The 17,217-nt window shown below is 39.5% G+C and overlaps 1 protein-coding gene and 1 long non-coding RNA gene across 8 annotated transcripts; one reads left to right on the plus strand and one right to left on the minus strand.

The window, feature by feature from the left end:
- Positions 1 to 426: 426 nt before the first annotated feature.
- LOC135289648 (uncharacterized) lies at positions 427 to 4,097 on the minus strand. Of its 2 annotated transcripts, XR_010352398.1 has the most exons (4): positions 2,860 to 4,097; positions 2,173 to 2,389; positions 1,486 to 1,560; positions 427 to 805 (listed from the first exon to the last, which is right to left on the minus strand). It is a non-coding gene; the product is annotated as an uncharacterized LOC135289648 (long non-coding RNA). The 2 variants fall into 2 exon arrangements; XR_010352397.1 differs by having other exon boundaries at positions 2,173 to 4,097.
- Positions 4,098 to 4,144: 47 nt separating this feature from the next.
- Positions 4,145 to 14,820, plus strand: TMEM252 (transmembrane protein 252). Of its 6 annotated transcripts, XM_064403427.1 has the most exons (9): positions 4,145 to 4,646; positions 5,560 to 5,612; positions 6,907 to 7,049; positions 7,180 to 7,260; positions 8,252 to 8,393; positions 10,032 to 10,081; positions 11,622 to 11,750; positions 11,849 to 12,231; positions 14,018 to 14,820. In XM_064403427.1, exons 8-9 carry the CDS (start codon positions 11,876 to 11,878, stop codon positions 14,259 to 14,261), a joined length of 600 nt encoding a protein of 199 aa, XP_064259497.1. In that variant the 5' UTR covers positions 4,145 to 4,646; positions 5,560 to 5,612; positions 6,907 to 7,049; positions 7,180 to 7,260; positions 8,252 to 8,393; positions 10,032 to 10,081; positions 11,622 to 11,750; positions 11,849 to 11,875; the 3' UTR covers positions 14,262 to 14,820. The 6 variants fall into 6 exon arrangements, with proteins under 6 accessions (XP_064259497.1, XP_064259498.1, XP_064259496.1 ...); XM_064403428.1 differs by lacking the exons at positions 5,560 to 5,612; positions 11,622 to 11,750; XM_064403426.1 differs by lacking the exons at positions 5,560 to 5,612; positions 7,180 to 7,260.
- Positions 14,821 to 17,217: the final 2,397 nt, after the last annotated feature.

The following is a 17,217-nucleotide window of genomic DNA, read 5'->3' on the forward strand; positions in this document are numbered from 1 at the left end:
TCAAAGGAGACAGCTCCCACAGTGAGATCACAAGTTGTACAGTCCAAAGCTGTCTCTGATATTACCCAGCTGGAGGAGAGATCATTGAAGTTACATTACAAGAAAGTAACATTGCAAAATTTAATTATTTATCTTCAATCTTCTGCAGGTAAGACAGGAAAGATGGATACAAATCTGGTCTTCTGCAGGGAACAAAAGCACTGACCAATGGCAGAATTTAAATTGTGTATGCACTGATATATTATTAAAAAGCCTAAATTTTAATACACTCATATGTCCTTCCCTCTCTTTTCCTTCTGTCTAAGATCTATGTGTAAGTCTTCTAGTTTACGTGCAGATATTCTCTCTTTAAGGATAACAAGAAATTTCAAAGAGCTCTCTTTTTCCTCTTAAAAAACACTGATATTTATTTACATTTGCTGGGCATCATGATGAACAACAACAGAGTTAAAATGCTGCTTATCAGAACTCTACACATATTGAGGTGTTTTGTACCTGAGAATTCAAAGGAAAGAGCAAAGTTTCCAACAGCCAAACCTCATAAAGTGTACAGGTACTTTGTTGTGGGAGCTTTTTCTCTGTCATGCTTCATGTAGATCGTCTTTGTTGGCCTCAGCATTTCCAGTGGAAATGATCCAGGAGTAAATCAGACATTGAGATTAAATGAAGCAGAAAACAAAACAAATTGCACATGAACAAAGGACTGAAGGGTATGTAGAGACTTCATCAACTTTGGTAGTTGCATGGTCAAGGGTTGGAGATAAAGGGAAGAAGTATTTCCTTTTTCAGTAACCATGAACAGGACCTGTAGAGTTCAGGAGCGTGGATTGCAAGCAAATAGGATGGAGTCAGTTATAAAAATGGAAAACAGTGAAAAATGTTGAAACCCAACAAGTACTGGATACTTTTTGTCTCTAAAATGTATCTGTCTTCATTAAGCAAATAACACACTCTAAAGGAGGGTCAGTATGCAAAGAATCCAAAATGAATTGTCATATATAAACTCTTTTCAGTAATCTCCCTCCAGGAGCTGGAAGGCTGCTTTAGTTTCCCCACCTCCTCCTGCTCTCACTGGGATGAACAGGAACTCTTTACCTAACTTTTTCTCATATTTCCTATGCTCCAGCTACAGCTATTTAAGTCATCTTTACCATGAGTCATTAAACGAATTGATGTCTGTTTTATAATCAGGAGTTAAAATTGGACACTTTCATGCTGCTCAAATTGAAATGCTGCACGTTTTAAAGAGTAATGCAGCATCTTTAAAGAAAGGAGTTGGCTTTGCAAAAAGGATTGGGTAAGGGGCAGGAAGAAACTGAGAGAAAATCGTGAAGATAAAGAGCAGGAAAGAGAAAGAGAATGAGAAGCAGAGAGCAGCACTTCAGCCTGAGAAATAAAAAATTCTGATCAGAATATGGGTAGGAACTGTTTCTCCTTAGGGAGTATAATCAACAAGTACACAGTTACCAAAACGTGAAGTTGTACCTTTCTTCCTCACCCAGCTGCTCAATTCTAGCTGTTCCTTCACTTGGTGGAGGAGCTGAGCAGCTGCAAATTGAGCTAGATGAATGGAAAAAAAAAAAGGAGGAAAAAAAAGTTATTTTCTCTGATTCGGACTGTAGCTATTTGAATGTAAGTGCTGGATCAAATGGGAAGGAAGCAAAGGAGGGGCTGGGAAGGACAAAAAGCAGTGACTGTGAGCTAGGAGATAGACACATAATCCTCTGGATAGTGGTTTATACTGACTGAAGGGCTGCAGCATCATTCCAGAAGTTAAATTATATGTGCACCATGCTCAATAGGAGCTGAGAAGTAAATGCAGAGGACTGCAATTCTGGTCCTCCTTCAAAGATTATTGAAGGCTTTGAAAGACACTCAACCCCAAAAAACTCAGGAGTCAAGCGTGGATAAAAAACCTGGCCGTATTAGAAAATACAGACTCTGTTCAGCAGCTACGTTTTTGATGGAGAAATCTATGAAGCTGTACTTCTAATACCTTTTTTATAGCATTCTATGGGTCCAGTGTTTGGAATGTGATGGTAAAGACAACAGATATCAGGAGCATGGGACATGATACTTATGAGACCTAGCACGATTCTGGTGGGTGGAATCATTGATCAGTGATGGCCGTCTGGGAAGAGGAAGCTGGGAAGGCAACTCCAAGTGACTTACCTGGGAAAATGAAGCATTAGTCACCAAGCTAGCATGAGGTTCCTGCGTGTGTGTCGCTAAAGGTTCACATTTTTTCTTTCTCCAGAGAATTATCAATCAGAAACAGGAGTGTGTTAAATTGCTGACACGACGAGTTGGAGACCAGGTTCACCGTAAACTTTGCAGGTAAAATACCTCCAAAAAGCCTTTTATACCTTCTTGTTTTGAAGGCAACATACTGGGAAGGAAAGTTTGACATGCTTTCTCTCAAAGATTACACTATTGTTTTAATTAAAGTATGTTGTATGAGTTCACAAAACATTAATGTGGTTCAGATTAATTTGCTGAAATGAACTTCAAAGCCCTTACAGGGTCTATATTCTCCTTTTATCAAAGTCTGTTTATGCAAGGTGTCTTGGGAGTACAGAGCAGGGAAACTTGTCACTGTGGATATGCATTCATCGGTATTTGTCCTTTCCTATTTAGCTCATTTCATAGCAATTACATGTTTTCAATCTTTGATTCTGAAAAGAATCAGGAATTTCCCTCTTCTAAGTCTACTCATTTTCAGGCTAAGTTTCTCCTGGCTATTTTGAATCCTTTTTTTCTTATGCTTCCATAGTTAATAATTTTAATAGTTTTTTTTCCTTCTGACCTTGCTGTATCCTTGTTGATGTGTTTGTGGACAATAGCCATATTGTCTTTCACCTTTCATTTTGCCAAGTACAGCATGTCCAGCACCTTCAGTTGCTTCCTGTACAATGGGCTGTTGATTCACCCTTTACTTAATAGCACTTTTGTGTGCCTGCTACAGGTTCAAAGGAACCTTGACCAGGATATCATAAGTCATGTATGGAATCAATGGCTTTGAATATGAATATTAACGCTTCTTTATCCTTGCAGAAAAGATCTTTCTTGAGGCCTCCTATGGCCATATCTGTCTCTATTACGGTTGCGTCACTGAACGTTGTCATCAGCAGTACTACAGATTTCTTGCCTCCCCTCTTGTGAAGCCAGAAATGTTCTCTGTGAAGTGTTAGCTTTCCATGTGTAGTCCTATTGATTCCAAGGAACTTGAATCAGTCCAGTACAACCAACATTCCCTGCTTCTACTGCTCCTTAGTAAGAATAGATTTGATATTTCTTGGATTTACTCATCAGTTTCTCTTAAGTCTTAAATTCAAGACAGAGTTGCTGTCTTACTTATCCAGAAAATGTTTTTTGGTTGACCAATGATTCAAAGTTACTTTTTTTCCAGTTTTCTGCTAGCTTAATGTGCCTTTCCTTCCTTGTGTTTTCAATCATAGAATCACAGAATCAAAAAATTACTCGGGTTGGAAGGGAACTTCAAAGGTCACCCAGTCCCCGCCTCCTGCAGAGAGAATGGACATCTTCCAGTATATTGTCCTCATCCAAACTGACCTTGAAAGTTTCCAGGGGTGGAGCATCTACCACCTCACAACTGTTTCAATGTTTCACCACCCTCATTGTAAAAAACTTCTTTCTTATATCTAATATAAATTGACCCTCTCTTAGTTTAAAATCATTATCCCTTGTCCTAAAATCAAATTATCACAAATCCATCAATCAAAAGCAGTCACTTTCTTAGATTCTTTTCAGTGTCATCATATTATCCACCAGATCATTAAAGATTTGTCAAAAAAAAAAAGTCCATGTTATACCCTATGGTCTCCCGAACACTGATTCTGCCTCCTGCATCACCACCAGCTGTGGTTCTGTTTGATGTTTCTAGTACGAGCCCCATCAGCCACACTGTTTAAAACATCCTTAAATGTTATACCCCAAAGAATTATGGGGATTTTGCTACCTTTTTTCATTTGTAAATATAGATACATCAAGGGGTAACCAGTGCTCTATGAACTCATAAAGACCAAACTGACAGCAACTGCAGTTCATAGAATGGAATATTCCTTGTGGTGGAACGGACCCACAAATATCATCAAAGTTCAACTCCTGGCCCTGCACGGGGCATCCTATGAATTACACCATGTGCCTGAGAGCACATGGTGTAATTCATAGGATGCCCCGTGCAGGGCCAGGGCATTGTCCAAATGCTTCTTGAACTCTGTCAGGCTGTTGCTGTGACCACTTCCCTGGGAAGCCTGTTCCAGTTCCCAGCCACCTGCTGGGAGAAGAACTTTTCCCTGATATCCAACCTCAACCTCCCCTGAAACAACTTCATGCAATTGCCAGGTCCTGTCCCTGGTGACCAGAATGAAGAGATCAGTGACTGTCCCTCCTCTTCTTCCTGTGAGGAAGCTGTAGACTGTGGTGATGCCTCCCCATTGATTCATTTGGACCTCCATGATGTTGCAGACCAGGCTGTATTTTAACTATGCATGCATCAGCCTATACCATCTCTTTGATCAGAAACAGGGTCTGCTCTGTCACTCCACACCCATGGAAGGTCTTCAATTGAGACCCCTATTTCCTGAAGAACCTTCATGACCACCCTAAAAGATGCCTCTTCTGAGGTGGGGAGTGTCCTTTTGTCTTCTCTAAGAGAACTTCCAGTGAGCTACAAAGGACACAGAGTTTGCACGTATTTTGAGGGGCTGAAGATGTTCCTGTATCATGTATAGTAGGGGCTCTCCAAATAGAAGCAGTGCCAGTATAGTGTTCTGTAGCAGCCTGCAAAGAGAATGGAAATGCTTCCCTGAAGCATGGAATTAGTCAGCTTTTGCAATGGGACTGCCAATCTCTGTATGCACCTGTGGCTCATGCATTTCACATCCTGTAGTGGCTGGAAACATTTCTCCTTGAATCATTCTAGGGACCAGACAGAACCCAGATCTTGCCAAGTTAGGGCTGCGTCCATTTTTCTACCTTGGTACGCAGCTAATCATCAGGGAGATATCAGTCTCCTGCACTCCATTTTCCTCTAAAGCAGCAAACTAAACGTAGATCTCCTCGCTCCATGCATTAATGAGCAGTGTTGTGTAGCTATTTCCTGACAGTATCAGCAGTCTGGTTTATGAACTGAAAGAGACCTGGGATTCTGCTGATATTTCTGGGTCCACTTGCCCAAATGCAGACCTTCATCTCAAACACCCACCTCCTAAGACACTTCCTATTATTCTGGCTTTTTTTTTTCTTTTTTTTTTTTGTGTGTGTGTGTGTGTGTGTGTGTGTGTGTGTGTGTGTGTGTGTTTGTGTTTGCTAACCCGTTCTCCATCAGTCAGGCTAGTTCATTTGTAGTAGTGTGCAAACTTTGCACAATACAAGCTTCACACGTGCCACTGGCTGGGCTGTAGTTCTTGTCCATGTGCTTTTCCAGACAATTCACATTTGTGTTAACTGCTCCTTAGCCCAATGTACTTAATACCCTTTAAATTGTTTTATATTTTCTTGTGACATCCACCTTCTTAATTTTATTTGTCAAATCAGATATGCTGTAAGTGCTGAAAACCTGCTTCTTTACAAACCTGCCTGCTTGAAAGGTAGACTGTTGACATTTACTTGAGTATTGATTAACCTATTTGGTTCAAATCAGAAATGAGTAGACCTTTGCAAGTAAAATTACATATCAAAGCATGCACTGTATTTATGGAAACAAATACAGATTACTGTAAATTCTAACACCAGATTCACTATGAAAATAATTTTGAAATATATTTTAAGATCTCACTACATGAGACAATTTGTCAATTTTGTGTAAAACTCAAATAATTCCTCTAACCAAGAGCTGGACTTTGCATCTATTCCACTTAAAATTCTTAAAAGTTACACCTATGATAATTAAACTCTGATGTATAATATTTGATTATAGTGTTCAGCCAGCCTACTGGAATGATGTCAAATAACAAGAGTTTCAGGAAGTTCAATCTAATTGAACATTTAACTGTATTTGAAAGCCAATAGGAATCCTTGTTTTAATATTAAACAGTCCAGTACAGCCAAACAGCTAGCTTTAAGCTTTTTGTGGTTTATTAGATTAAAAGCTACCAGCAGCTCCTTCAAGGTTCATTTTTGATTTGCTTTTGATAAAAACAAATCAGAAAAAGAAAAAAAAAACCTGAAATCTTCAAGCCAAGACAGAATGTCTGACTTTGCCCCTGCTTTTAAAGGCAAATAGGCATCAGGGTCAACAGGACTGTGCTTCAGTGCCTCCCATACCATAATGCTAAAGACAGATTAAAAAAGTGCTCCAGGCAGTCCTTGCCTTTCCTAGAGAACAGCACTGTTCGTGTGGGCAGTATCCTATGTTCTGATGCTTATCTGAGCCCTACTTGGAAGTATCAATACAGGCTATATGCCTTACTTTGACTCCTTATACAAAAACATATTTTACTCCTAGACCTCAATTTAAAATTCCTTAGGACAACCATCTTCTGGAGAAAAGAAGTATGTAGGAGGAGTAAAAGTTAAAAAGAAGAGTGACATTTAAATTTTGAATGGAAAATAATGCTTGTTCACTTTCTCCCTAAGCAAAATTTTTCCCCAGACATTTTACATTGCCATTAAACCATATAATCAGCTAATTACTTATAATAGCACTATTATTTAACTGGCAATTTTTTTACCAATTTATGATTGGAATTCTGCCAAAATCCGCACACGTGAAATGGTGGAATACAAATCTTTCTGTAAAATGAACATTTCAACTGGCACATCATCTACAGTACCGATGCATGAACAAAAGGGACCTTGTCTCATTTACAAAGGATGCTCATTCTTTGGGGTCAAAGTTACCCATATTTGCTAAGCAGTGCTATAAAATTGTTTCCTACTCAGAAGTCATGCAGATACAACTGTGCTGGAGGCACCACAAACAGTTGGAACAGAGCAGAATGGAGAGGATGGCCCTGCACAGCCTGTAATCCACACTTCTCAGCCAGGCTGCCACTCTTTACCACAGCTCTGATCCTTATGCTTAGGTAAACAGACATCAAAGCCTTCTGTTTTGTGGGCTTGGTTATTCTTGTTTGGTTTAGAGTTTTTTTTTCATTTTAAAAGCATTCTATTTCACATTACACATGATAATTTCTTTAACTCTTAATTCCGCAGAAGAAGCATAATGTCTGATTCAATAGATGTTCATATGCAACTCATAGTTTTCCCAAGCTCCTGGATATCAGGCAAGACATGGTATTTTAAAATATGTGAACATGAGATAAATAAGCATGCCTGTATTTTCATTGCCAGAGCCTTCCCCTACATCTTCTTGCTAAGAGAAAAAGAAGAGCAGTGCCCGCTGTATTTTTTTTTCCTGACACAGCTAGCATTCTAGTTTTGACATATATAAACTAAAAGGGAAGGCCTCAGATGTCTTGATAATCCATCATGTTCATTTAAAAGTTTTACAAAAATATATAATTCTGATAGATATATCAATAAATAGCCTGATAGACCATAGAAAATTCCATATTCATTAGGGAACTGTCCTATTTATGTGTAATTTTTTCTGACTAGCCAGTTCACATAATCACTTTAAACTATTTGAAATGTTAAAGCTTTAAACTATTAAACTTTTAATTTTTGTTAGTTATTACTATTGTTATCAAACTTACTGTATGTCATTCTTTAAGTAAATAAATAAAACAATAAAATTTGGAAAGAATATCTGGGAAAAAAAGAATATCTCATTCACCAAAAATAAAGTTTAAATATTTGTTACAATACTGTCTGTTAAACATCAAAATTTTTGCAGTGATTTTAAAACTTAGCCTCTTCATTCTCCTTATTTTAAGTATTTATTGCTGGTTTCTGTTTCCTGTATCTAGAGTAAACTATTCTCAACCATTTGGGAATATCTCTCAACAAAAATCCTGCCGTGTATTATTTTCAACCCAATTAGTTAATTTCTGCTCTTTTCAAGTATTTGTAGACTGACTTATACCCAGTTTCCTTTATGAAATTCAATGAGTCTTTCTCAAATAGGAGCCACATCTCCTGAAAGTGCAATATCTTCAGACACAAAGAGTAGCCCTGGTTGTGTTCATGCATCTTGTTTTGCCTAGGCACCATCACATTCTCAGGCTGGAAACTGATCTGTGAAATATGATTTTGATGTCCATATTGCATCGACTCTCAGTCATTCTTAAACTTTTCTATGCTCTCAAAACTGTCACTAATTTAGGTATGATATGGAGAAGAGACTACACCTGCAGAGCTTAAAATAATTTCCTGTTACCTCAGTTATATATTTCTAAGGAATACTGGAATTGCTGAAGAAACCTACTGGCAAATCAGCTCTGCTTTACTGACAACAACATAAAAAAGTGAGCTATTACAATAAATCATGTCAGCTAAGGGTGCTAAAAAGTTACAGAAGAAAAAAATCAAAACTGGTCTAAATTCAGAGCTTTAAAATTGTTAAAAAATAATTTTCAGACACAGTAAAACACATAATTTTCAATTTTCTAGTAAAATATCACTTTTTAGTACAAAATGTGATCTCAAATATGACATTATCTTATATCATGCATGTACTGTGATATGATCTGCAGCTGGCACTAACACTCCCCAAGTATTTGCATTAAAAAGCCTATTTTTTAATTTCCTGATTATCAAATTTTCCTTTTATTATTAGTTAAAAAATAAGTTTGTGCTTCACAACTCTCATAAAAATGTGTATAATTTCACAAATTTCTTTTTGAGTGGCAGCATAATTCTAGAAACTGGTTTGTTGTAGCCTTACATGTTTCAACAGGATACAGGATAAGTAGTGACCTTTCTAAGTGAAATACAAATTGCCAAACAGTCACAATCGTCAAATCATCCAGTGGAACACCCATTAAGTTCATCTTCAATCAGACTTCCTAAGAATTGCTTTTTTTCCATCTGGACTGCTACCTTTTGACCTTGGTCTGCAGCCAGTTCTGCTCAGTAACCTTTACACCATGTTAGTTATTCCCTTTTCCCACCTGATCTCATTAGAAGCAACTTTCTTCCTGTTTTGTAAGAGAAATAGGAAATCTGCTCATCCAGTGTGATGCAGTCCAAGACAGTCACTGCCAATAAAACAATCAAGCTGCAAAATGTTAGGGAAAATGGAAAAGGCCAAGAATAACATTACAGAAAATCTGAAGTGATGGAAAATAAGAAAAATAATGGAACTCTGATAATTAAGCAGCATTATGATGCTATTGTTACCTTTTTTTTACCTTTTCCTTTATGTACCCACTGGGTGAGATACAGATGCTGTTTTCAAGGGTAATATATCCATAGTCTGTTGCCATAGATAAAACTGACCTCTTGGAGAAATCACCGAACTTCTGCAGCCTACAAAAAAACCCTGCAAATCTCCAAATGCACAAGAAGAGGCAGATATCCATCTTCCCCATAAAAGGGGCTCCTACATATGTTGTCTTCTCCCACAGCATTGCACAGATTAACCCCTTGTTGTCTGTGACCCCCCATCCCCAGCTGCTGGGCAGTGCTGAGCTGGCTGTTCTCTGGTCAGAGCACCCTGCAGCCTCTCTACAGGCCTGCTCCCTCCCCACAGGTTGGTTCTGCCTTCACCAAACTGTGGAGCCATCAGCTGCCTCTGATAGGTCTTGCCTGCTTCTCTTTCAACCCTATTTCTTAGGGTTGTCAGGGAACTGGCTGGCACAGAAAATTAAGTTTTTCTTTGGCTAAGGACTATCCTTCCTCCCTCTAAAGAGCTATTCAGTTCCTCCCTCTAAGTGAGGTGCAGCGTAGTCACTGGCTTTTGATTCTTCTGAGAGTAACAATATTTATTTAATCTTTTTAACTTCCTTGTTGTGGATTTTTTCAGACTATCCCTTTTTATCTCTTTTCCTAGTATAGAAAGGGAGTGTAATTGAATTCTTAGATTTTTTTTTTTTCACACAGAGAGAATACTATTTACTGTCCAGGTTTTCCTGTAACATTTAACTAATCTTTTATCACCACAGATATGACGCTATAATGTTCCAGGCATAAATTTCAATGACCAAACAAGCAAGTGAGTACAGATCTATGCAGAAAACAAAAAGTAGAAATTATTTTTATCAACATCATTCTTTCATAAATACAGTCTTGTAGCAGAAGGAGTAGCATTACAGAAGATGTGAATTACATTAATTAACTGAACTTTAGATAGCAGTCATGAATAACTCAATGTTTCTATTTAGGTGAGTTAAGATCTGAAACATCAAAAAACACAGAAGTAATAAAAAGTGTTTTGTAAAATAAAATATATTTCACAGATGTGCAGAAAGTAGAAATTATACAGAAAAAATATTATTGTAAATTCAGCTAGATCTGTTTACCTATGGGAACACAAATTGAAGGAAGAGCATTCGTTAATATTTGAAACAACAGAGCAAAGCTGTCCTAGTAAACAGTCCTGCAGCAGAAGGAAGATGAACTGGTGGACTTCACATTAGGCAAGACAGTTGTAAATTACTTGCCTTTTAAAATCGTTTATTTTAATGTGTTTCTGTCACAGTACACTTTTGCAGCTACACTTCTGGAAGAGCAGCTGTTGCTGTTGAGTGGGCATCCAGCAGCACTGACTTTACCATTTCACTGTGCTCCACCTGCCTCTCATGCTCTTGGCTCCACTCACACCTTCCCTGCACGAATTCCTACTCCCAACACATGGCTTTACCCTCCTGGTTACTGATTTCCTCTGTCACAACTGGGCCACCTCTTTTAAAGACCCGAATTTGGTGAAGCCAGTGTCCAAAATAACAGTTTTTCCTGACCAACACCCACCCTGGTCCCTGTGAAACATGCACCTGCCCCCACGTTGCATGGCAACTCACATTAGTGGGAATCTGCTCCACTTTATGTCTTTTCCACTGAAGCAGGTCTTTTAAGGGAAGTAATCTATTTGTTGTGTCACCAATTGCTTTTGCAGTTGAATTTTTTGCTGTTTTTGCAACTTGAACCTTAGAAACCAGTATAGGGAGGTGTGAGCTGGCTGTTGTAGTACCCATCCAATAATAACTATGCAAATTAGGCAGCTGGAGAGAAAGCTGAGGGTGCTAGTCAGAGCCCAGCATATCTTTGGGATAACCCCAAGTCTAGGAAACCTGCTCAGTAAGAGATATATTTCCTGCTGCTGCTTCTTCTGGGAGCTCACAGACACCCCTCATGGCTGCCCTGTGTCCCAGTCTGAGGTGCTGGACTCCTTTATGGACTGCATAGGTCATGCAAGTGCTTCATGTCAGCTTCCTAGGCTCTAGGGACCAAGGTACTTCATGGCAACATGTAGTACTTAGAGAAGTAAATCCTTTGTTGAACCTAGATTGACACCTGTCAGACACTAATATTATTTCGTGCTACCTTATCTTGGCAAGTCAGAGAGAAAAGGGGAAATGACATCCTCCCTCAGAGAACAGCAGTTTTTACCTGTGCCCATTTCTCTCCCATGTCAATGTCTGCATTTCCATGAAGCATATTTTCCCTTCAAACTTTTAATGGGGATTTATGAAGAGCATCTTTGCTGATTGTTGGTTGTTTTTCTTTTAAAGTCAAGTCAAATTTAACAATTACAGGTCTCATTCATAAGCAATGAAGTGTATAAACCACTGCAAATCATGCAATGAAGGGAGCAGTCCAAGTTTACGCTCCAGAGATTACAGCGGCAAAGGGATGGTTCAGGAAGTTTCTGCTTCCTTCCTAAAGTAAGTAGAAGGTTACAAATTAATCTCAAAAGAGTTTATAAGTCTTCAAAGAGTTAATGAATAGGTTAAAACTGCCTGCTTCTCTTAATTGTCTACAGGGTAGTTGGTCCTGTAGTATATAAAATATGCTACATGAATATGAGAAGTACAGCAGAGAGAGCCAGCAAACAGCAGACAGGAACAAAGTGCTGTGTCTTCTGCAAAAGATGCCAAAAGGTCTTTTTACTTTCATTCGTCTTTTTATGCTCTTACTCAGTTTCTCCACTATTTGCCTGGGAGTACTTTGCATGTCCATTAATTCCTCCATGTGCAGATGTGGGAGCAACAAGCTAGTGGTTTTTTGTCTGTTAGCTCTGGGGCTCTGTCTCCTTGTTGCTGGCATTTTCTGGAGCACTTTCCATGAAGTCCTGAAATACAGGGCCCTTGGCATCTTCATTCGAAATCCCAGCCACAGAGAACCACATGTCTGCACCATAGACAGGTATGTGTTAGAGAAGAATTGGGAGGGAGGGATGCTATTTTTTAAGCATACTGTGAAAAGAAAGAAGCAATACAAGGTTTTTACAAAATGCAAATTTTGTAGCCATTTTATTATTTTTCTGTAGAGAGAACTGTAGTCTGAAATTTTATTTGCTAGAGCAAGCAGCAATGTGCAAACAGCCATTCGTGCAACCAATACCTAAGGTAAAGTATACTTTTCAGACTTTCCAAAGCTTCTGAAGCCATCCATGGAGGCAGCAGGTGCAGCTATTCCAAATTCACACAGGAGCATAGTGAGATCAATCTCAGCAGACAATTTAAAATGCTGCTGGGGGGTAGGTGCTCATGTAGAGAGAAGTTGAGGTATGCAGGGGGCCTCCACTCATTCATTATATGGTTCCTGCTTAAATTTTATTGTCTAATTGTGCCCACGATTTAAAAACCTCACAAAATTCAACCAGGCTAAGCACAAGGTTCTGCATCTGGGTTGGTGTAAATCGAAGCACAAACACAAGCTGGCAGAGAATGGTTTGAGAACAGTCCTGGGGAGAAGAACCTGGGAGGGGGTTTGTTGATGGAGTAGGTCAATGTGACCCAGCAATGTGCACTTGTAGCCCAGAAAGCCAAATATGTCCTGAGCTGCATCCAAAGAAGTGTGACCAACAGGTTGAGGGAGGGGATTCTGCTCCTCGGCTGTGACTTAGTGAGTCCCCACCTGGAGCATTTCATCCAGATCTGGTGTCCATGGCACAGAAAGGGCATGGACCTGCTACAGTGGGTCCAGAAGAGCACCATGAAGATGATCAGGGGAATGGAACACTTCTCCTGTGATGACAGGATGAGAGAGCTGGAGTTATTCAGCCCTGGGAAGGTTTCAGTGAGTCTACAGCACCCTATGTACATGAAGGGAACTTAAAGGAAAGATGGACAGGGACGTCAAAAAAGAACACGCAGTGACAGAACAAGGGAGAATAGTTTCAAATGGAGAAAGGTTATATTAAATACTGCTTCACTGTAAGGGTGGTGAGGCACTGGAGCAGGTTGCCCAGAGAAGCCATGGCTGCCCTATCCCTGGAAGCGCTCAAGACGAGGTTGGATGAACAACCTGGTCTAGTGGAAGGTGGCCCTGCCCGTGGCAGGAACTGAATGATCATTAAGGTCCCTTCCCAGAACATTCTGTGACCCTGTGATTCTGTTCTTAACAAAGTCTGATGCTTTGAGAGAGAGAGTTTCTTAAACTACACTAGGCCTGGCAAAATTCTTTAACATGGTCACTGGATACAAATTTCTTTTTCTGGGCCGTTGTGGAAACCGTACTGGAAACACCAACATTGGGTGTTCTAAAGGCACCATAAAAGCAACATTCAGTAAATTTTGGTTAGATAAGCAGAAACATACCAAATTTATTTTAAAACTGTGGAAAAAATGGTTATTGCAATACTAAATAACTTTGAACACTGATCTTATTCTTCTTCCAAATTAAACTCTTCTCTCACTTATTAAAACACTCGCAAGAATGAGTGTTTGTACGCCATGCTTGGGAATTTTCATGGGGAAGGCTTGTCTTTTTAGAATGCTGTTTTAATAAAACATTTTGTACAAAGACAAGGCAAATTATACCAGTTATGCCTACATTTTATATTACTGTATTTCATTCTTAGATGTCTGTTTACGGTTAAAGCCTCCTTCTAAATTTTGGAAACATAACAGACGAAGCATCTAACCAAGCTCTGTGAAACAAATCACACTTCACCATGATGTGTGTCTTTTTGGTTTGCTTATTTTAGGCCTGACTTCTACCCTCCCTCTTATGAAGACAGCATAGATCCTGAGAAACTTGTCTCCCCACTGTCAGTTGCCTCCACACTAAAACAGCAAGATTTCATCAATATTCCTCCTCCTCCATACAGTGAAAGCAGTGCAGAGTTTGTCAGTGAAACAAATGAGCAGGAACAGCCACCACCATACACATTATCTCTGGAGCAACAGCAAACAGCTGGCCAAGACCCAAACCCCACGGAAGGGGGTTAAATTCTCATATATTCATGCAAGAAATTGGTTGCTAACAGGATACAGATTTCCAGAGGACCTCAGGAAGAGCAACACCTGTCAAAACATGAGAGACAGGCAGCAAATAAAACCTGCATCTGCGGAGCAGGGAAAACTGGAAGACTTGTATCAGTGATCCCTAATAGCAACAGAACTTAAGGTGAAATTGTCCAGGAAAAACATTGATCATTTATGACTCAGAGTGGAATTGGAGGGGATATGTAAATGAAAAAGTATTTCAAATTAGAACAAATCTCCAGAGAGATAGAAATGCTCAGGCTGTGTTTAGCAAAAGTCACCATCTCTGGCAATAGGAGTTTCTTACACTGCAAGATAAATGAACCATCATGGTATTATCAATCCAGATTTCTGCTTCATAAGGAGTTTCAGAAGAAAGCTCTCATTTTTGGTTTTCAGACATTAAATGACTTGGGAAACCTATTAACTTAGCTTTTGTTAGAAATTTGCAGATTACTTGTTGCAACTGATTATTTTTGTATTGTATGTCTTTCAATTTATTTGTTTTATGTGGGGGGTAAAAAGAACGGCTATTTTACTAGTGAATTCACGAATAAATTTTGTATTTAAAACAAATGCCTTGTATTTGCTTCTATGATACAAGGTGCCCATGATTCAGGATAAGGGCACAGTAAAATACACCACCTAGCTGCCAAACAGAGAGCTCTGGTTGTGCTTACACCTCCTCCTCAGAAACTATCAATTGCAGGAGGAAAAATAATCTCTGATTCCTCTGAGCCAATTCTAAGAGCAGTTGCTTCTGTTCCAGCTTACTCAAGACTGTGAGAGCTGAAAAAGAGACCCTGTACCCTGTTTCTGACACAAGAGACTTCATAATTACACAACAAACATCAGAAAAAAAGACAGGCTTGGACTCATCCGTCTTCTTTTACATGTATCTTTCCTCCCACAAAATCACTGAGGCAAATTTGCATCCAGGCCACTGTCATCTGTAATTCCAGATGGCAAGAATTTCATGAGGGTTCACTCAGACTTGAATTTGTGGTGTTTACTTTGGATGGAATTTTTCTTTCTGGGTTGGAAGGTTTGGATTAGAGAAGATCATTTAGCCCAAGCCCCTGCATTGAGCAGGTACATCTTCAATTAGATCAGTTGGTCAGAGCACTGTCCAACTTGACCTTGAATTTTTCCAGGAGTGGGATATGTATCACCTCTCTAGGCAACCTGTTCCTGCTTTTATTACACACCAGTGAGACAGAAAAGCTATCACACTTTCCAGATGTTCATGTACTGTAAGACTACAAGTGAAGCATTACAGCTGTACATGCAAGCCATGGTAGTAGCCATGGCTAAGGCCAGAGAACTGACAGTTGCATCAGTTTTGTCTTTCAAAGAATTTCATCCTTTATGGGAAGAACACACAGTTCTTCAGTTCTTGTAAGTAGAAAGGAAAGAAGATTAAAAAGGGGTGGACAAGCTACAGAGGAAGAAAAATCCTTTCAGGACAAGTTGGGGATGAGAAATGCAGAAAAGTACCCAGAGGGAGAAAAAAAGAGTCCCTGAAAGAGACAGAAGATATAAATATTTTTCAAAGTGACTGAGAAACAGCACACCACAGAGAACAATAAAAATCAGAGGAACACAACACATTATTTCCAAAACAGTTAAAGAGAGGATCTGCTTGAGTGGCCTCTTTATGGCCTTACCTCCTAGCATTACCATATGCACCCTCCAAAATCTCCTGCTTCTTTACTCCAGAGTCCCAGATTCTGAAGGCAGCCAGCATTGTGCAAGTATTAATGCAGGCATCAATAACAGCAGGTAAGACTGATCAACCAGGAGACAGCCAAACACAAAATCCATGTCCTCTCCATGTTTAGCTTTTTTTTTTTCTTTCTCTTTTTCCTATGGAAATCTAACTTTGATACTAGGTGATATTAAAGCAAGACTGAGAGAGTGGAAAATGGCTGGGACTACAGTTCTGGGTCATACTAAGATCAAGTATTGCAGTGGTTTGCTATAGGAAACACATTCAGAGCATTTCTACAAGCATTTATGAACAACCAGGAAGTTCTTTCTTTTCTTCCAATTCCACAAGAGTCCTGCAGTGCCCTTCTTTAGCACCAGCATTTGCAGATGTTGTGAGGTCATATTGGATCCAAAAATGTGAAACTGAGGATAAATGCATCTTCAACCTACAGTATGCAATAAAATATTTGATACAAAAAAGTTACTGAGATAGGGAGAACATTCACATGAATACCTAATATTTTGATACAGTCTGGTTTTAAGTTTCTCTTTTCAGCTAATGATTATGAAGTTAATGCAAAATGGCATGGGCAATGGTCGGGGTCGGCTGTTACTCGTCTCTGCCCCAACACGAGAAAAGATGGTTCTGGGCAGGCCACGCTTGAAGAAGGAGTCTGGACTTTTGCTTTTTCGGTCTTCAGTTGTGTTTATTGTTCCTTATCTACAAAGTTTTTCTGTCTGTCCAGGCGAGGTCTGATCAGCAGGACAGCCAAGGGCACTCACTCCCGCCCACGGGGCGGTTGTCTCTTTTATAGTGAAAACTACGTATTAGATATTTACCTTCAATTTCCAATACTTTTCGCCCTTGTTGGCAAGTGCACTTTCACTATGAACCAATCCACACATGCCAACATCATCCTGAACATGGATGCCAAGGAGAAGAAAGAAGAAGGACAGGGCACGCCCAGATCCCACCATCTTGGGACTCCTGACCCCCATGTACAGGATTCCAAACGCCCCTGTACAACATACAAAACCCCCCTCTACAATGCTCCAAAGTTTTTCCCTTTACCCTGTGATTGCTATTACTATGCTACTTAAACTTTTGTGGCCTGTAATTCTTCATATAAGGTTGGCAATTTGCTCCATGAATTAAGATCGAATTTCCAGGTGTCTTTGGCTTCCTGCCAGGGTCTCCGAGCCCCTGCCA

Source organism: Passer domesticus, chromosome Z, assembly GCF_036417665.1.
Source record: "Passer domesticus isolate bPasDom1 chromosome Z, bPasDom1.hap1, whole genome shotgun sequence".
NCBI lineage: Eukaryota > Metazoa > Chordata > Aves > Passeriformes > Passeridae > Passer > Passer domesticus.

What these genes read in the sequence shown, in the direction of transcription:
- TMEM252 (XM_064403427.1), top strand. Translation starts at nt 11,876, where the DNA reads ATGCTACATGAATATGAGAAGTACAGCAGAGAGAGCCAGCAAACAGCA. An exon ending in CATGTCTGCACCATAGACAG is followed by an intron (nt 12,232 to 14,017) that starts GTATGTGTTAGA and finishes TGCTTATTTTAG; the next exon opens with GCCTGACTTCTACCCTCCCT.